Consider the following 20,943-nt stretch of genomic DNA (forward strand, 5'->3'; position numbering starts at 1 on the left):
CTGTGTTCTTTGTGATCTTCCTCAGTAAAAATAAAAGCAGCAGCTCCCTGTAAACACAGCTGCAGTGTTCAGGTTCTCACCTGAGCAGAAGTGGGTCGACTCTGAGGACTTTCCCTCAAACAGTCCTTCATCAGCGCCTGGAAGCCGGGCCAAGGGGAGCAACCGTAGTGTTTCACTGGATCTGTACCAGACAGAGAACATGTCAGAAAAAGTCCTTACTTTAACTTTCAGGTCTGTTCATAAATGTATGGGAAATAAGAATCAGGAGATTTTATTTATGGCATTCTTAACTTCAAATATGAAAGTTAATATCAGAAAATGTTGTTACAGATACGGTGAATAACAAACTTGTGATTTTATGTTTTCTTTGCATCTTTGGGATTTATCTTATCATTTTTTATTACCCTGGATAGAATTAGCAATATGAGTCATTTTTAACCCAAGATGCCACAAATTATTTTTCTCTAGCTATTTTTAAAAAACATTTTTATAAATGATCAGAATCAGGATCTGGTTTATTGCCAGTAAGTAAGTTTTCACATAAAAGTATTTAGCTTTTGTATTGGTGCATAACCATAATCATAAGACAAAGAATAAAGAAAAAAATAAAGCTATACAAAAGTCAAGAAGCATAGATATGGAATAGAAAAATTATAATTATAATTAAAACTAGAGAAAATACTATAAAAATATGTATAATATCATTTTGTTTTAACCCTTAATAGGTCCCTCGTTAGATACTTACAAATTCCAAATTTCAACCCTAGAGAATATTGGACATATTACATACAGCCAGAATGTGTAAAAAAAACAACATACGGACCCGGAAAAAGTTTACGAGATTAAAGTGGCAAATCTACCAAAAAAATGCACAGATTTATGAGATTTAAAGTGGTGAATCTGCAAGAAAAAAGTTGTTTTTTCCCACTTTTTTCTCGTAAATCTGCAACTTTTTTCACACAGATTTTCCACTTTAAATCTCTTAAATCTGCAACTTTTTTTCTTGTAGATTTGCCACTTTAATCTAGTAAATTTGCAACTTTTCTCAAAATATTACTTAGTATTTAGTGTATTATTTAGTATAACATGGACTGACTGATTATCTGACATCCTCCAACTCAAACATGAGATCAACATTTCCATTTGCGAGGCATCTTCAAAACTGTTTGCTGGATTAAAATTTGCTGTGAAAATTCATGATATTCAAGCTCTCATTTGTTGCACCAAAAACAAACATCTCACAGAGATCATTATGTCATTAGGGCTGGGCAATATGTAAAAAGATCAAATATCAAAATATTTTTTAGCAGATACTTTGAAATTGATGTTGCAACTAAATTGCAGGCTTGACTGTTGGTGCTCTGAAAAAGACAGTGTCTGCTTCCACTTGAGACAGAACTTTTGCTGACCCGGCAGTTTTCCCTGCACTGCGACCTCGTCGAACTCGCTGGGGAACTTCATGCCGTCAGAGATTCTCTCTCCGCAGGTCAGGAGGTCGTAGAGCAGCAGGCCGAAGGAGAAGACGTCCGCCTGCTGGTTATAGATCACGTTTCCTCGGGCCACCTCCGGAGCTCGGAAACCTGACACATACACAGTGATCCGCTTTAAAAATCTATACAGAATGACTTGCACTGCAATAGAAAAATATGATTTAGAAAGAACCTTCTTATTATGAACATATCAGATGACTGTAACCCTCAAAATCCCAAACAGTTTCAAGGCCTTTCTGTTGGTCTCAGCTGAGTCATTTATCGGGTCCCAGATGTGCTGAGGACTGCAGAAGTGTATGTTCTTACCAAAGTTATAATAGTTATATTTTTTTAGTTTTAGTTTTAATTTGGTTGTCAATTTTTGTTTTCAAATTCAGTTTAAAATATTTTATCTCCTCGTTTTTGGTCTTACAATTTCATATTTGAATGTCATTTTATATATGTCTCTTTCTAATTATTTTAATGTTTTGTGTAAAGCACTTTGAATAGCCCTGTTGTTGAAAGGTGATATACAAAAAAACACAGCAGTTTTAGTTTTAATTTCTTTGTGATTTTTTGTTTTCAAATTCAGTTAGTTTTAATTAGTTTTTAGAGTGAGTTTGCTAGTTTTAGTTAGTTTTTATTTTTTTGAAAATGCTTAGTTTTAGTTTAGTTTTTATTAGTTTTAGTGTTAGTTTTAGTTTTTTGTAATGGGGTATTTGTTGGGTGCCAGATTCAATAAGGTCACAATAAATGTTTCCTTTATTTCCTTTGTCTGATCATCTCAGCCCCAATAAGTTTATTAAGTCATAAAACCAGATAGATGAAATAGATTTCATATCAACCAAAAAGGTTTACGGATGAAAAAAGTTGAAAAAGATGAAAACTAAAGACATTTTCACTATCATTTTAGTTAGTTTTGTAACCACAAAATACAGTTTCAGTTACTGGTAGTTATCGTTTTTTTAAAAACTTTTTTATTTTTATTTCAGTTAATGAAAATCTTTTTTCAATTCTAGCTTTCGTTATTTTGTTAGTTTTCGTTAACTATAATAACCTTGGTTCTTACAGGATCTGGTTAATGCTAACTGTTAATAATATACATAAGATAAAGTGATTTTGATGAAATATCACTATTTCAGGCACATATTGGTTCATTTTTTTTGCATTTGTCACACATGATTTGTTCAAGAACTGTCGTAAAATTTAAACTGCCACAATAATTTCATTATTTTACAGATTCTGGGTAGAAGCCTGCAGCTTCTCACCGGCAAGGCGTAGCAGTCCTGATTAGCAAGTAAATGAAAACAAAACCAAAAGATGAGACAGCTGCTGGAAAGTTCTACAGTGTCCCACCTGGCGTGCCCTCGGAGCTCCTCACTCCCATGCTGCAGCAGTACTGAGCAATGCCGTAGTCGGTGATCTTGGCGATGATCTCGGAGTCGGTCTTCAGGTTGAACAGCAGGACGTTATGAGGCTTCAGGTCCCGATAGATGATCATAGCTGAGTGAAGGTACCTGATCACACACACAGTAATCAATGACCACATCTTCAAACAGCTGTCAATCATGCTCGATTAGACATTTTTTTCTTTTACAACTTAGCTGGACTCTCTCATTTTCCAAAATTTGAAACTTTTTGATGAAATGATTAAATAACTTTACATTTATTCAAAAGAAGAACAGACAAGCTCACTAAGAGAAGGAGTGTACTGAGATCCTCCCTGTCTGTACCTGAGTCCGTCGGCCACCTGCAGGGCGATCCTGTGCTGCAGCTTCCTGTTCAGGCTGCCGTTCTCGTGTTCAAACAGAGAGTCCAGAGAGCCTCTCAGAGCGAGCTCCATCACCAGGACCGGAGGGGCCGAGCCGGCTGCCAGCAGACCCACCAGGCTGGGGTGGCGGAGGCGCCCCAGCACCGCCAACTCCTACAGGGAAAAAGGGGAAAAACTCTAGCAATTAACTATGAGATAAATAAATACTTTTAAGACCAAGCTCAAAAAATCCCTATAGATGTTCTACACCTTTGTATTATTTGTTTTGTTTGTATTTTGTTTGTATTCTTTATTTTCATCTAGCTATGTAATTTAAGTAAAGTATAGTTATTTATAGGTTTAAGAGGGAGGGTCGCGTATATATAAGCCCTTTGGGCTTTTTGATCTTTCCTGCATTTTCTTTAACTGTTTCTTGTACTGTTCTTTCTTTATGATTGTATATTTTTTTAAGTGCAAACAATAAATAAATAAATAAATAAAATATGAGATAACTATGAGACCAAACTGCTAAACGTCCTTTTTTGTATCTATATAACGTTATACATAACTTTATTGACACGTTGCCGTGGATACGCATTGCTCTGCTTCTCTCCTGACGACGGCTTGCCTTGTTAGTGACCTGTCAATCAAAGGTAGCCCCGCCCCAAATCATACTATTCTTTATCTTCTATTTTCTTCTAAATGGGGCCATTATTAAAACTATTAACATCAGATTGTCTTGAAGAAGATTTTTTACTAGTGATTAAGACTCATAGTTTATATAATAATAATAATAATTTTGTATTGAAATTAATGGACCAAAATGCTTCTGCAGCCACCGTCAGCGCCCCCTGCTGGAATTTTGGTAGAATGCATCTTAAGGCACTTCCTGCTTTCTAATCTAATCCCATTTCTTTTCTGTTTCTTCTTTTTTAATACTTTCACTTTCACATACTTTTACTTTTAAGGCACTTCCTGGTTTGCCTCCCTGCTCAGACCCGGAGGTTGCCGCCTGTCAAGGACACAGTAACCATAGTAACCTTTTAGTTTCTCCTTTTAAATCGTCAGTGTTACCTGTCTGAGGAGTCTGTGGATGTAAAGCTCAGATGCGTGCTTGTTGAATATTTTCACAGCTACTTCTTCATTTTTGTAGACACCTCGATAGACCGTCCCAAAGCCACCGTCCCCTGGAAACAAGACACATATTATCAGACAGGGAATATCTGAGCTGGAATGAAAACAGACCGAGGCTTTAGTTAAACAGGGTTCGTACACTTTAGCAGTGGTCAAATTCAAGCATTTTTCAAGGACTTTCCAGGTCCATTTTCAAGCTTTTCCAGTATCTTCCACCTGTTGTAAGTTGCATGTTTTAAATGAATACTTACATACTAAAAGGGGAGATTTCACTGAACCATACCAACAGAGATGGTATTACACTTTTAGGAGGAACAGTCTTCATTTCAGATAGGCTACTCATTATTTTTTACATTGAACATGTGATTATCTACAGCACGGGGATCAAACTCGAGGCCAGCGGGCCAGTTGCGGCCCTCGTGACGATATTTTGTGGCCCCCACCTTGATATGAAAGTTTAATGTGAGTTTTATATGAATGGCACTTTACTGGGTTGTGTGTGGAAGGTCCCTTTAATTACTTTTTTGGGAATTTTGTGTCTTTTTAATAATTCTTTGTCTTTTTATAATTATTTTGTGTCTTTTTGGTCATTTTGTGTCTTTTTTTAATAATATTGTGTCTTTATTGTATTTTTGTGTCTTTTTCAAGTAATTTAGTGTTTTTTCAGTCGTTTTGTGTCTTTTTTTGTAAATTTGTGTCTTTTTTTGTAATTTTGTGTCTTGTTTGGTCATTTTGTGTCTTTTTTTAAGTAATTTAGTTATTTTCTGTCATTTTGTGCCTTTTTTTTGGTCATTTTGATACCAAAAAAAGGCACAGTCTATCGATACTAACCCCCAGGTAATTTGAGTTTGAGATCCCTGATCTATAGTCTATAGATGGATATAGTCAGATTGCAAGAGAAACACAGTAAGAATTTCAAGCATTTACAAGCACTTTATCCAAAATCAAAGCACTTTTTAAACCTTGAAAATACAACATTTAACACCAGTACGAACCCTGGTTATAATAATTATCTAAAACTGATATTATCATGTATATAAAGGGGATGTGCATACCCAGCCGGTTCTCTTTAGTCATGTCTACATGCAGCTCTTCGCTGTCCAGTATCGTTCCTGCAGGCTGGTCGAGCAGCACCAAGTCAGGAGCGATCTGAGAGATGGGAAGTGTGTAGCCGTCCTCCTTCAGCAGCGAATCTATGGTTGGTACTGTAAAAAAAACATAGAATTATGATAGCTGGAACCATGCTTGTGGAATGATTAAAGCACCAAAGTAACAGTGACGTTATGTAAAAAACTGTCATTTAAAGGGTTAAAATTAATGAGAATTTGGACTAAAGTACAGGATCATCTCAATACATTATAATATCATAGAAAAGTCAATTTCCATACTTTTCATAGGCCAACGTTTCCATATTAACCCTCTGGGGTATATGATCGTGCTGGTGTTTGGCTTTTTTCAAAGCCCCGTAACAAGATATGATCGTTTTAATTTGATAGTACAAAAATATTTATTCAAGTGTAAAAGAAGGATGGGATGAGGCAGGCGTAGCACTCTGTAAAAAATGGAAAAAGGGGTCTAATCATCTAACACTGTTCCTATAAATAAACACGTTTAATGGTCATTTTTTATGTATAGTTTTATGAAATTTGAATTTAAAAACACAGTTATTTTTTTATTTTATTTTATTTCCCACATAAAGCACTCACATGACAAACCACAAAAAAGGGGAAAAAACAAACAAACAGCACAGCACGCAGACAAGGAATTCAACAAAAGAAATAGAAAGAAATAAAAATAAAATATTTAAAAAATAAAATGAAAAAATGTTAATTATTTTTTTAATTGTTTAAAAATTAAAAAAAATAAATTTAAAGATTAAAAAAATAAAATAAAATAAAATAAATAAAAAATAAATTAAAATTAAAATTAAAATACTACTACTACTACTACTAATAATAATAAAATATATATATATTTTTTATTAAAGATTTAGCCTTTTGAAAGTTAAATTAATATCAGCATATAATATTGTAACGGTAGTTTCTTGACATGTACATTTTTGTCCTCAAAGAACATCAGAGCAATGGTTAAAAACGTCACATTGTTGAATTCATCCTGACAATAAAGGTTTTATTATTTGACCGAAGTGTTACGTACCGTTGTCAAAGCGGGTGAAGAGCTCCTCCAGCAGCATCTTTCTCCACTCCTGGCCGTCCTGGAAGCTGTAGTAAGCCCACTTCTTCAGCAGAGCCTCTCCGCTGCCGTGCATGTCTGTGTTGAGCAGCCCAGGGAACCATTCCTCCAGCAGGGAGTCGATGTGGTCCACCACCTGACCCAGCAGCACCCGGCCTGGACACACACACACACACACACACCACTCTGATCTTTACAAAAGCCTCTTTAACCCATTGACGCCGGGAAAACATTCCTGCATTTCTACCATTGAAACCAGGAGCACTGTTGCGTCACTCTACCATAAAGGCCGGGACAGCGGATATGTCATTTTGTAGTATTTGTATTTATTATTATTATTATTATTATTATGATATATATATATTTTTTTTATTACAGTAGGCTAATGAGAACTATGTCTATTTCTTCCAATGGTCATATCATGTTTGCATCTTGCTAATGGGCATGTATTAGTATTATGCATAGGATTTTTTATTCAGTCAAATGTAACATTTGCTGAGTTTGTTGATTTTTAAAAAAAACTTTATTGAAGGTTTGGACAAATAAACTCAACTTCTCATGAAAGCCATGGGTATAAGCTCTCAAATACTTTTTGAATTTCATTTCTATCTGCTACAGAGGCGGAAAAATCTTCTGTTGAATTTCCAGAAAAACTTCACGTTTTAGGGGGTTCCTTCAAAATCACCCAGAGATTTTACAGGCAAGTTTTCCCAGGCGTTTTAGGCCTTAATGGGTTAATAGAGACATTTAATGCCAGGACATTTACGGCTCTGTAACGTCTCGCCTCCACTATGAACCAAGGTTATTATAGTTAACGAAAACCAACGAAATAACGAAAAAACTAGGATTGAAAAAACATTTTTTCTTACTGAAATAACAATGAGTTTTTTTAAAAACGATAACTAACTGAAACTGTTATTGTGTGGTTACAAAACTAACTAAAATTATAGTGAAAATGTCCTTAGTTTTCGTCTCTTTTTTTTTTTCTCTCTCAACTTTTTTCATACGCAAACCTTTTTGGTTGATATGAAATCTATTTCATCTATCTGGTTTTATGACTTAATAAACTTATTGGGGCTGAAATGGATCAGACAAAGGAAAGAAAGGAAACATTTATTGGGACCTTTTTGAATCTGGCACCCAACAAATACCCAAATAAACAAATAAATTACGAAAAAACTAACACTAAAACTAATAAAAACTAAACTAAAACTAAGCATTTTCCAAAAAATAAAAACTATTAAAACTAGCAAACTCACTCTCAAAACTAATTAAAACGAACTGAATTTGAAAACAAAAATTGACAACAAAATTAAATCATGTCATGTGTGACATCGAACACACCCCTCCCACTTGGTCCGACAGTCAATCACAGTTCAGCTGCACAACAACTGCAGCCGCCATCGTTAACTGTGCAAAGCGTCCACCGGTTATTGTAAACAAACCGGCATGCTAACTGTGCACAGAGTGTCCGGTGCTTGTTGTGAACAAACAGAGATCACTAAGTGAACACCTCCTGCAGCAGCAGCACATACACACTGTACTGCTACACTGCAAATCATTTGGTTCTTACCAAAATTAAAAAAAAATGTATTATTTTAAGTGTTCAACATGCTTATTTCTAGATTTAATAATCTTAATTCAAGACATCTTGTCAAGTGAAAATTTGTCCGTGAAATCTGTCCATGCAGCAAGATCATTTCCCTCGGATTTAGTGTTTTTATCTTGCTTTTAGACAAGCAGTGTACAGAGCTAACTGTGCAGCTTGTTAGCGCTGCTGCTCTGTTTCACGTCTCTACCTTGACGCCAAACTGCACTATGAAAGGGCAGAATATGAAGCCTTCATGGGATCACTATGAACGCACTAAGGCAAAAAAAGCCGGCACAGATCTTTCTGGCAATATATCAGGACATATGCAGCACCGCATTATGAAAGGGGCTATCAAGTGACTGGCAAGACTTGATTTATTTATTTATTTTTTAAATGGTACCTTTGCGTGACGAGGGCACCGTTATCCTGACGCAGCTGGAGGAGTTCTCGTCCCCCGAGGCGGCCTCCACCAGGCAGTAGGCCTCCGGGGACCAGCTCAGGTACACGCCTCTCCTCCAGTAGATCCGGTTGGGTCGCACCACTTTACCTGGACAACACACAGCAAGAGAACTTATTTTATGAAATCACTCGGTTCTTTCTTGAGTTTGTATCTGCAATCAGGGTTCGTACACTCTGGTCATTTTGTGACTTTTTTGTAATTTTGTGTCTTTTTCAAGTAATTTAGTGTTTTTTCAGTCGTTTTGTGTCCCTTTTTTTGTAAATTTGTGTCTTTTTTTGGTAAAATTGAGTCTTTTTGGTCATTTTGTATCTTTTTTTGGTCATTTTGTGTATTTTTTGTTTTTTTGTGTCTTTTTTTGTAATTTTGTTTCTTTTTCAAGTAATTTAGTGTTTTTTTCAGTCATTTTGTGTCCTTTTTTTGTTAATTTTTTGTCTTTTTTCGATAAAATTCAGTCTTTTTTGGTAATGTTGTGTCTTTTTTAAGTAATTTAGTTTTTTTCTGTCATTTCGTGTGTTTTTTGGTCATTTTGTGTATTTTTTGGTAATTTTGTATCTTTTTTGTAATTTTGTGTCTTTTTCAGCTAATTTAGTGTTTTTTAAATTCAAGCATTTTCAAGGATTTCAATCACCCGTATGAACCCTGTGCAATGTGTTTTAGTTTACCTCTTCCACAGAGCAGGTAACAGGAGACGTCTAGGAGGCGGCTGATCTGGCGAGACCAGTAATCCATGGGGAAGTACGGCATCTCGTACAGACGCACAATCACCTCTGAGTTCTCACAGTGAGGCAGGTCGATCACCGGCCGGTGTTTGGACAAACTGTAAAGGAAGAGAGGAGTGCTCAGAGGCAGTGGAACATTACTCATTTATTAGGTTTCTCTACAGCAGCAAACCCAGTAGCTGCATGTCTAAAACATACCTGCTGGGAACCAGGAGCTGGTCCTCCCCGAAGGGCAGAGCGATCTGAAACTTCTCCAGCAGCTTGTAGAACTGCGTCAGGTGGCTCTTGGGGAAACATTTGGTCTCAAAGAGAAACTTCTCCACCACAGAGCGCTGAACGACTCCTTTAGGATGCTCCCAGAAGCTCCCACAGCCCTTTAATGTCAGTTTCTACACAGGAAATCAAATCAAATCAAATCAAATAGTCTTTATTGTCATTATATAGTTCACTTTCAATGAAATTGAAAGTGCCACTGCATAAGGTGCATAGTTATGACAATCATAACACAAAACAAAACAACAAGACAGCATGAGTAAAAACATTTAAAAAATACCGAGCTAAACAAGGACAAAAACAAGAACAAGGACATGTGATGTAATAAATAAGTATAAAAATAAATAAATGGCTACTGAAAATGCTATAATTTATAGATGAGGTAGATAGTAGGCCTATGTTTTGCAGATATCAATTGTATTGCACATGTCCGTTTTATTGCACCTTTTAATTAATTTATCCTGTGTGGGTGTTGAGAGACAACACCTGCATTTGTGTACCAACAAAATCAGACACATTCTTCAGCAATCACATTCCTGCATACACATTTTAATGTCGGGCTTTCATGTGGCTGCATCTCTGAATTTAGGGTTCAGTAGAGTGGAAACAGCTAATAACACACATCAGAGCATGTCAAATATAAAATACTCCACTGAATTAAACATGTAAATAGATTTGTTTCCCTAGTCTGGATACAAATGTAAGATGCTGTCTTATTTTTAGCATGAGCCTCAAACTGATTGAAACAAGATTTGTTGCTTTGTTAGTTGTTGCTAGGCAGAATAAGCTCAGTGAGCCTGCAGCGTGCTGTGGTTGTCTCTGGGTGTTCAGGTGGAGATACCTGGGAGATGATGTTGCAGAGCCACTGAGGGTCGATGAAGTAGAGCTCTTGGAGCTGAAGTGCAGGATCATCAAAGTGCAGTAAAACCCCTTCAGTGACAGAGGAGGAGCAGAAAAATCAGCCAGGCATCGTCAGACATATTGCTGTTGATGCATTTGAACAGTTCAAACAAAACAAACATGAAATGTCAGTGTATAATAGGGTTGCATCCCTCTGTGATAAACGATTCGATTCGCTAGATCTAGATAAACAGGTTATGAAACGATTAAAAAAAAAAAAACTTTTATTACAGACCGATTTGATACGAATTGATACAGTGTAAGAACGATACGATTTGATTTGATTCTACGGTTAATATGTGTTGTAGATATTTTATCGTGTGTCACTCACAAGTTTTATATTTTATTGATCTTCTGATTGTTTTATTGTGGGTCTGAACAACAAAAAGACCACAAACATATTTCTACATTTATCCATTAAAGTACAAACAAAAACAAACAGTAGAGAGTCTGTCAGCAAGAAACACTTTTACATTGTTTGTCATTTCCATTCAGTCCCACATGAGGCTGATCATTACTGAGTGACATCATTTACGTTTTCCCTTTATCATCTAACCTAATAAAACATGTTCAGAGGACACAATCATGTTCTGGGATATTAAATCATGAATTTATCACCAGGATCGTCTATATACAGACGCAAATAATAGGCTAATAAATAAATAATATAATGTAAAGGGATTCCCGTGGCCCTGAGCAGGACACAGTTCACATTATATAAATACAGAATGCAGCTTGTTATTCATGTGCAGCTGTTTGTTAAACAGACAAAACACTTGTGAGGGAAGCACGGATGCAAAATAAGAGACTTGGGAGGGACTGGAGAGAGCCGTGGAGTTGCACGAGAACCGTTTAACCGAGGAATTCATGGCTGATTTGTATCGATTGAGGTTTATTGTTCACAACCCTAGTGTATAAAGAATTAACTTATATCCAGAATTATAAAGGTATATATATATATATTATAAAGGTATATCCAGCTAATATAAAGTGGTGTGTGATGCTGCAGCAGCAGACTGACCGGCCTCACTGAGGAAGTGGACGGCGTGGGGCAGCTCCGCCTCCTCCAGCTGCAGCTGACTCTCCTGGATGAGCTGCAGCACCTCCTGGTGCCTGAGAACGGGGAACTCTGGGGGAACCCTGGTTCTCTCCTGCAGAACCCGGCGCTCCAGCTCCACGTAGCTGTCTGGAACCAGCTGGCCCATCACAGGCTGGCCCTGGATCTGAGGAGGAGAGGGGATGAGACGGTGAGGACAGGGATTTAGTGGTTTTTCAGTCATTTTTTTTTTTTTTTTAGGTCTTTTTTTTTGTCATTTTGTCTTTTTTGTCATTTTTTGACTTTTTTTGACTTTTTTTATTCATTTTGTGTCTTTTTTTGTCATTTTGTGTCTTTTTTGTCATTTTGTGTCTTTTTTTTGTCATTTTGTGTCTTTTTTTTTGGTCATTTTGTGTATTTTTTAGTCATTTTGTGTCTTTTTGGTCATTTTGTGCCTTTTTTATTCATTTTGTGTCTTTTTTTGGTCATTTTGTGTCTTTTTTTAGTCATTTTGTGTCTTTTTTTGGTCATTTTGATACTGCCTCCAGCGGCCCCCAGGTAATTTGAGTTTGAGACCCCTGTTCTTGGCTCTTAGATGATCCACACACTTTTATGTGGCATCTACAGTCACGGAAACATTATTAGACCATTGTTTTCTTCATTTTCTTGTTCATTGTAATGCCTGGTACAACTAAAGGTATAAAACTAAAGGGAATGAGTCTGTGAGAACAGAAGAGAGCTCCATAAAGGAAACTAAAGGTTTAATCTCTTTGTGTTCTCTACCTTGAAGCTGGTGACCTCCCTGGCGATGGCCTTGCGAAGCTTGGCCATGGCGTCCGAGTCCTCGCAGACCATGTAGTAGTCCCTGATGGCGGGGAAGCCCTGGTGGTTCAGCAGCTCCTCTCTCATCTTAGTCAGGCAGGACTGAAGCTGCAGCTCATCGCTCACGTCTGTGTGAGTTCCCACCAGGATGACGGGGGACAGAGGAGCTACAGCCTGGAGGAAAGAGGAGGGAAGAGGAAAAAAGAGAGAAAAGAGGAAAAAATGATCTATACATCTATATCAGGGATGGGCAACTGGAGGCCCGGGGCCGCATACGGCCCACACTCTTACTTGAAGTGGCCCTCAGTACAACTACATGCATTTGAGCATGAAACCTTAAAAGTGCAGTGTAAAAATGCACAAAATTACTACAATTAATGTTGGTCTGCTGTTCTTACACTGAAAAAAGAGAAATTACAGTAAGTGGTTATTTGTATTTGCTTCAAACCTTTTGTAATCCTATTCATACTGTTCTACATGCATTTGAGCATGAAATATGTTAAGTTACTGCACTGTAAACATATTTAAAATTGCAGTTTCATCATATCTGGTTAAGTGCACGGTCTTATATGTGCCAAAGACACAAAAAGACACAAAAAGACAAAAAAGACACAAAATAACGAAAAAAGACACTTCTTGAGGTTGTGCTGAAAAATGGCATTCAAACATTTTTAAGTGGACAAAAATAAAAAAAATTGACAAAATTCCAATAGAGGTAACGAACATGGAGGGGACAGTGTTTATAACATATACTGCAGCCCGCCACCAGGGGGTATGTGCATCCAAGTATTCATGCATTCACACACAAAACCTGACAAAAACTTGACCTCCATGCCAAATTTGTTGCTGCTTTTAATTTATGTTTTTCCAAAACAACTGATCCCACCAACAGAGTGACCAATGGTAATGAACCCTCCACTCCAATCTTAACAGTTTTTCATGAGAACTACATTTACATTTACATTTACATTTAGTCATTTAGCAGACGCTTTCATCCAAAGCGACTTACAGGAAGAGTAAAAGCAAACCATCAAGGTATAGTGCAATAAGAGCTATTTGTGCATCAGTAAGTGCTAGTGACAATTCTTTGAGGAGTAGAATTATCGTGTGGTCTAGGAGAGAAGATGCTCTCTGAAGCTACATAAATCTTTTATGTTTGTGCCTCACCTTGATGTTGAAGAGCCAGGGTTTCAGGGCGTCCACCTGACTGGCTCCTTTGCTGAGGTTGTAGACCACCAGGTAGAGAGCTCTGGAGGTCAGGAAGTGAGGGTGAGAGCCGCTGAACTCCTCTCCACCTGGAGGGAAACAAGCAGGAAGAAACTAAATCACTCCAGATATGTATGACAAGTTCTAATCATAGAGATTCTAATCAGTATCTTATAAGAAATGTGACATAAGACATCATCAGGAATCATGTAGCTTCGTTCCTCATTGTCCCTAAAACAACCAAGGTTATTATAGTTTTGGATTTTTCATTACTTTTAGTTTTTATTTCATTGTGAATTTTTGTTTCCAAATTCAGTTAGTTTTAATTAGTATTTAGAGTGAGTTTGCTAGTTTTAATTAGTTGTTTTTTTGGGTGGAAAATGCTTAGTTTTAGTGTAGTTTTTATTAGTTTTTGTGTTTTTGTAATGGGGTATTTTTGGGTGGCAGATTAAAAAAAGTCACAATAAATGTTGTCTTTATTTCCTTTGTCTGATCCATCTCAGCCCCAATAAGTTTATTAAGTCATAAAACCAGATAGATGAAATTGATTTCATATCAACCAAAAAGGTTTACGTATGAAAAAAGTTGACAAAGATGAAAACGAAGGACATTTTCATTATAATTTTACAGTTTTAGTTAGTTTTGTAACCACAAAATACAGTTTCAGTTAGTTATTGTTTTTTTTTTTTTAAAACTCTAGTTTTCGTTAACTATAATAACCTTGGAAACAACAACAACAACAAATGTGCTTTTAACTTGTAACTTTCTATGTTTTGAACCTGAGAAGTCCCAGACGTTGAGCACCATCTTCTTGTCCCGCTCCCTGATGGTCCAGTCCCGGACGTCGATGCCCACCGCAGGTTGCTTTGAGTTGAGCTGAGATCTCTTCAGCTTCATCAGCTGCTGGATCAGAGTCGTCTTCCCGCTGCCGGCGTTCCCGACCACGATCAGCTTCATACGGTAGTACGGGACGGCCTTCTTCAGCCGCTGCTGCAGGAACCTGGAGAGAGAAAGGAGGAGGAACAAGGTTATTATAGTGAACCAAAACTAACGAAATAACGAAAACTAGAATTGAAAAAACATTTTCGTTAACTGAAATAAAAATAAAAACTAGAGTTTTTAAAGAAACGATAAATAACTGAAACTGTATTTTGTGGTTACAAAACTAACAAAAACAAACGAAGTTCAACTGCTGTTCACATGGAACCCTTCTCCACTTCGGCCTTCAAAGTTCTCGTTTGAGTGAAATTGTCTTTAGTTTTCGTCTTTGTCTAATTTTTTCATACATTAACCTTTTTGGTTGATATGAAACAAAGCTTGTGACCTGACGATGTCTTTGGTTTTGCTGCCGATGAGTTTGAGGTCCAGCTGGAGTTTGAGTCCCTCCAGTGGAAGATCCCACAGCCGGCCCAGTTTGCCCATCTCATCGGGGAAGCAGCGCAGGTTGGTGTTCCGACTCACGTCCAGAGAGGTGAGACCCTCCAACAGGCCGATCTGAGGAGGGATCTCCACACAGAACAGAAAAAAACAGCATTTAAACCTCAATATGTACTTTTATATCATGATTAGTTATCATAGAAAAATAAATAAACATTTCGTTTTTTTAATTATTATTATTATTGCTATTAGTTATAGTATTATTTGTTAATTTTTTATTGTGTTTTACTGTTTTTGTGTAGTCTTTAGTTTAGTTAAGTTTTTATTATTATTATTATTATTATTATTGTTATCATCATCATTAATATTTCTATTAATTTATTGATTTTTTTCGGTGTAATTATGTACTGTAATTTATTTTTGTATGGTCTTTAATTGAGTGTTATTTTTATTAATGTTATTATTATTATTATTATTATAAAACTCAATTAAAGACCACACGAAAAAGTAAAATACAGTACATAATTAAACTGAAAAAAATCAATAAATTAATAGAAATTTTAATATTATTAGAAATAATAATAATAAATAATACTGAGCAGAAAAGTAAAATACAGTAGGTAATCAAACTAATTTTTAAAAAATCAATAAATGAAATAAAGTCTGTGCTCCCGCCAGCTGATAAAATAAAGCTGAGTTAGTTACCTCAGTGAGCTTGTTGTCGCTCAGGTGCAGCTTCTCCAGTCGGCTCCACTTGTAGATGGGACCGCTCAGATCCAGAACGCTGATGGAGTTCTGGCTGAACATCAGCTCCCTCAGGTTACTGGACTCCCAGAGACCTGGACCCGGCAGCTCCGCTATGTTGTTGGTCCTCATGTCCACTGAACGCAAACTGGACACAAAGAGGCATCAGAAAAGAGTGTTTGAACCGTCCAACATACAATATGTGGACTGAGAAGGTCTGGGAAATCTATCACATGGAACAAATAACCATAATAACCATAATACCTGCCATGACCATACTAATGCAATAATCTCATGTTACCTTTATTTTACTTTACTTTATTTCACTTCATTTAATTTGATTTATTTCCATTTTACACAGTTTATTATGTAATTACTTATTGTTTGTTTGTGTTACTTTTGTTTAACCATATCATTTATACATATTTGACCTGATGTATATGCTTTAATGCTGTATTAAGTAGACACAAATAAAAAAACAGCAGACTAAATGTGAATTTGTATATGTATATGTCTGTATAAGCTGCAAAAATTGAAATTAAATTTAAGTTTAAAAAAAAAATGAGTGTTTGTAGGTAGTTTTATGCATGAAGTCTGTATTATGAAGCTAAAATCCCAGATGACTCACTTGGGCAGGTTGCGGATGGCCTCAGGAACTGAAGTGAAGCTGTTGTTTGCTAGTTTCAGTGTCGTGATCTTTGACGGGAGATGAGACAGAGAACCTGCAGAGGACAGGAAAGATGTTTCTGTGTCTTCACATCATAAATATTAACATAGAAAAACTGTTTACTGCCTTTTGGTTTTTATCACAGCTTTGGATATGTCAAAGATTAAGAACAAAATTGTTTTTTGATGCATTTTTGGTAGTTTTGAGCAGAAGTATCCATCAAAAATACAACAAAAAACACCATAAAAATACATAAAAATTCAGCAAAATTGAGCAAGATTACAGAACTACCAGACTGCTAGTGCATGCTGCTAGTCTTGAAGCGCATTCCAGATACAGAGCAAAATTAAAAGAAAAGAGACAATACAGACAGAGGGCAGAGTCTCTGCAGATACAGACACATCACACACTTTTAGTGAGTCATAAGAGATGATTTGAGAGGGACTATTTTTGTATTAATTGTAACATTTTTTGCTGAGAAATATGCTGCATATACTGGAGTAATTCCACTTCAAAAATAAGTATAAATACACAATACAAAAAAAGGTATTTCGCTGGTAATAAGTCATTAAATCTGCTAATGGAGTAAAATAAAAATCTAGTTAATAAGCTAATAAGGATTTCTTGAAATAAGATCTTTATTAAGTGCTTTGACTAGAAATTAGACAAATTAATTTACAGGGGAAAGCAAGCTTTGGAATCTGATAAAAGAATGAGACCAAAGGGTAAAAAAAAACTGATGACCAGAGTCCAATTTGTGTTCATATTAATATGCTCATTTAATGGTTTGATTCTGCAAACTGTCTTTTTAATTTAGAATTTCCTGAGCAGTTAAATGATTTTCGTTCAAAAGAGATTCATCATGCTTAAATATTCATTAAATCTGTGTTTCTGTCCACATGCAGATGAAGAAGTTCCCAGTGGTTTTCAATATCAGATGGTTTTATCTCATAATAAGTTGATCAAATGTACCTATTTTGTTCATGGAGGCACTGAAAGTTTCCAGTTTGGGGCAGCAGGTCAGGAAGTCTGGAGAAATGTTCTCCACGCTGTTTTTGCTCACGTCGAGCAGTTTGATCTCCGGCAGCTTCAGAGGCTCACAGAGCTCCGTTACACTGTTCCTGAAGGAGAGAAAGAAGAAAAATGACATGGATGCACAACACTGTCATAAATAACATGTTTTTGTTAGAATAAACAAGGGTGAACTTTGTCCAGGAAGGTAAATTAGATATGCTGATTATAATGTTTTTAGTTTGGGAGCAAAACATCTCAAAAACAAGTTTACTGCCTTCAGCTAAATTACTTAAAAAGTCAAACCATGGAACAAACTTTGGGTGCTAATCTAGGTCATTTTCTCTTCACGTTATAAAACAGAGCATCCATAAACTTATTTGGAAACAAAAATCATGCACATTTATATCATTATTAACATGAAATCATGCATTTACAGCAAAGATGATTGTGCAACACTGGTGGCAGAGTGCATTCTTTGTGTCTACACTAGTGATGCATCTGGTCACATTTGCAGCACAGCAATATTATTTTAGTTTTTTAAGGTATCAGAGGATAATTTTAGCAGCCAAGTGGTACAGCACATATAAGAAAACGTTCCAGGTTATTGGGACGGTCCCTTTAATTACCATATTTGGTAATTCTGTGTCTTTTTTGGGTAATTTTGTGTCTTTTTAAAAAAAATGTGTCTTTTTTAGTAATTTTGTGTCTTTTTTTGGTCATTTTGTGTCTTTTTTGGTCATTTTTTTATGTCTTTTTGGTAATTTGGTGTCTTTTTCAAATAATTTTGAGTCTTTTTTGGTAATTATGTGTCTTTTTTGGTAATTTTGTGTCTTTTTAAAATAATTTGGTGTCTTTTTTTAGTAATTTTGTGTCTTTTTTGGTCATTTTGTATCTTTTTTTGGTCATTTTGTGTCTTTTTCAAATAATTTTGTGTCTTTTTTGGTCATTTTGTGTCTTTTTTGGTAACCAATCAAATCAAAATTGCTTCATTAGTCCCAGAGGGGTAATTCAGTTAGTCTGTTAGCTCTTCTGTAAATTAGTAAAGAATAAGACAGCCTGAGGACCTTTTTAAATCTCTCCGTAATAAACTCTTCTCTCCACAGAAGTATCCATCAAAAATACAACAAAAACATCATAAGAATAGATAAAAATTCAGCAAAATTCAGCAAGATTACAGAGCTACCAGACTATGCTGCTACTCTTGAAGGGAATTTTGGATACAGATGAAAATACCAAAAAAATAATCTAAGAAAGAAAAATGAATTACTGTATCTGAGAAATTAGATGCATAAAGAGAATAATTTCCTGTGATTTAGATTTACAGCAGACAATAATCTTAATGTGCATAGTTTCTGTACTGATATAAATGTTCAGATAAGAAGCCATAACTTCAAAACCCTCATTTAATTCAATTTTATTTATATAGCCCAGAATCACAAATCGCACATTTGCCTTGAGGGCTTTACAGTGTGTTCAGGGTACAACCCCCTCTAAGAAAAACTCCTTAAAAAAAAGCCTGAACAGGGAAAACAAGCAGCAGAGGAGAGATCCCCTCCCAGGACAGACACACATACACAATAGAAGCTCTTATTCATCCCATTAATGTGTTGATCCACTACAGGAAATACCCCATAACCACAGGAGACAAGCCTCAACAACCTCCTGATGAAGACAGAACTCAAAGGTTTAATCAAATTACATCATTTCTAAACAACCATTTCCTGCTTTTTTAAATGCAAAAAGAGAAGATCTTATTATGTGTATTTGTTGTTCTCATAGAAACAAACCAATGAAACTGATATTAATGCAAGAGCATTCACTTCCCAACTGCCAGACTGAAGGCAGCTTAGTCTCAAGACTTTAACCCTCTGGTATCAATCACTAGGGACATTTTCAGCCATATTTGTCATTTTTCACTTTTGTTTTGGTAATAATTTTGGCTGTGATACTGCAAATGGCATGATTTTTTTTTCTTGATACATTTTGAAATTTTAATTTTAATTTTTCTGATGCGTCTATAATACTCTGTGTACAAATTTACTACCCTTTCATGCCCTTAAGGCTGAAAATGTCCAACTGTAAAAAAAAAAAATGCTATTAAAACTTGAGGATTTTAACCCTTTAAATGCCAGTTTGATTACATGATGTCACTGTTTTTCAAAGAAAAAAAAACAGACAAAAATTGAGTTATTTTCCACAAAATAAATATATTTTGGCTGGGGCATTTGTTTTTACCACAGCCTTGGATATGTCAAAGATTAAGAACAAAATTGATTTTGATGCATTTTTGGTAGTTTTGAGCAGGGCGGAAGTTGTTTAAGAGGTTTATGCAGAAAAAAGTAGAAAAAAATATGAATCTGTAAAGTTTTTATAAAGTTTTTTGGTAGGTGGACATTTTCAGCCTTAAAAAAAAGAAAAAGAAACTAGAATTAGAAATTCATTATTTTCATTATGATAAGAACGGAAGTTGGTTAAAAAATAAATACATAAATAAAATATTCTTAAATAATGTTTTATAACATTTTTAGAGCTTGTTTTTTTGTGCGCACATTTATGTGTACGAGGAGCACTAACGCTAGGATTTTATGAAATATGACACTGCAACAAAAATAACAATGCATATATTCATTTTTTGCTGCTAATCTTTCACATATGATAGGATCCAATAATAAAACCATAAAAAATCCAGTTTACATGAAGTATATTGAAAATACATACTTTTTTTTTTTTATATATCATTTATTGTGATTTTTAGACCAAAAAATGGATTCGACCATGGCAAAAACATGGTAATTTAAGGTTTAAAATGTTCATTTTATTCATTATTTTGCATGATAAGAATGGAAGTTGGATAAAAAATAAAAAATAACAAAAAATTTGAATAATGTTTTACAGAGGGTTAACCTAGAAATAGAGACACCAGCAGCTTACCCCTCCATGAAGAGCTCCTCCAGCTGCTCCATGGCGCGGCCCAGCTCCTCAGGGAACCTGGTGATTTTGTTGAAGGAAAGGTTGAGTTGCCGCAGCGACGGGCAGGTGACGGCGGGGTCAAAGGTCAGCTGGGGACCCACACAGTTCCTCGAGACGTTGAGCATGCTGAGAGAGAGCAGAGACAGCAGCTCCACCGGCAGAGACTGCAGCTGGTTCCCCTGCAGGTCCAGACGAGTCAGACTCTGTAAACTCTGTCAAAGGAAAAACAAAAAGAGTGAACATTTCTTATTTTATCATTTGATTAATCTCTGTGGTTCAGCACAGATATTATTATTGTAATAATAATAATAATAATAATAATAATAATAATGTAATATTATTAACAATATTAATGGTATTATTATTATTATTATTATTATTATTATTATTAATAATAATATAATACTGTAATATTATTAACAATAATAATAATAATAATAATAATAATAATAATATCATAAATTCATAATAATCAATTCAAAAGACCACACCAAAAAGTTAAAAACAGTACATAATTAAAAAAAATTGAAAAAAATGAAAATGAAAAATGAAAAAAATTGAAAAATTAATTGAAATATAAACAATAATAATAATAATAATAATAATAATAAAGACCAT

At 35.4% G+C, this 20,943-nt stretch overlaps 1 protein-coding gene across 1 annotated transcript in view; it reads right to left on the reverse strand.

Annotated features, from left to right (window-relative positions):
* Positions 1-20,943, reverse strand: part of lrrk2 (leucine-rich repeat kinase 2) — a 79,129-nt gene that overhangs the window by 12,728 nt on the left and 45,458 nt on the right. Inside the window, exons 24-43 of the mRNA XM_059335371.1 lie at positions 20,287-20,537; positions 17,314-17,462; positions 16,303-16,396; positions 15,636-15,822; positions 14,878-15,059; positions 14,333-14,553; positions 13,515-13,642; positions 12,309-12,521; positions 11,511-11,712; positions 10,431-10,519; positions 9,515-9,705; positions 9,260-9,414; positions 8,538-8,684; positions 6,511-6,702; positions 5,409-5,558; positions 4,294-4,406; positions 3,203-3,393; positions 2,826-2,986; positions 1,410-1,580; positions 81-181 (exon numbers count right to left, since the gene is read on the reverse strand). Of these exons, the coding sequence (XP_059191354.1) occupies positions 81-181; positions 1,410-1,580; positions 2,826-2,986; positions 3,203-3,393; positions 4,294-4,406; positions 5,409-5,558; positions 6,511-6,702; positions 8,538-8,684; positions 9,260-9,414; positions 9,515-9,705; positions 10,431-10,519; positions 11,511-11,712; positions 12,309-12,521; positions 13,515-13,642; positions 14,333-14,553; positions 14,878-15,059; positions 15,636-15,822; positions 16,303-16,396; positions 17,314-17,462; positions 20,287-20,537 (3,288 nt within the window). The remainder of the gene's footprint in view (positions 1-80; positions 182-1,409; positions 1,581-2,825; positions 2,987-3,202; positions 3,394-4,293; positions 4,407-5,408; positions 5,559-6,510; positions 6,703-8,537; positions 8,685-9,259; positions 9,415-9,514; positions 9,706-10,430; positions 10,520-11,510; positions 11,713-12,308; positions 12,522-13,514; positions 13,643-14,332; positions 14,554-14,877; positions 15,060-15,635; positions 15,823-16,302; positions 16,397-17,313; positions 17,463-20,286; positions 20,538-20,943) is intronic.

Source organism: Centropristis striata, chromosome 6, assembly GCF_030273125.1.
Source record: "Centropristis striata isolate RG_2023a ecotype Rhode Island chromosome 6, C.striata_1.0, whole genome shotgun sequence".
Taxonomy (NCBI): domain Eukaryota; kingdom Metazoa; phylum Chordata; class Actinopteri; order Perciformes; family Serranidae; genus Centropristis; species Centropristis striata.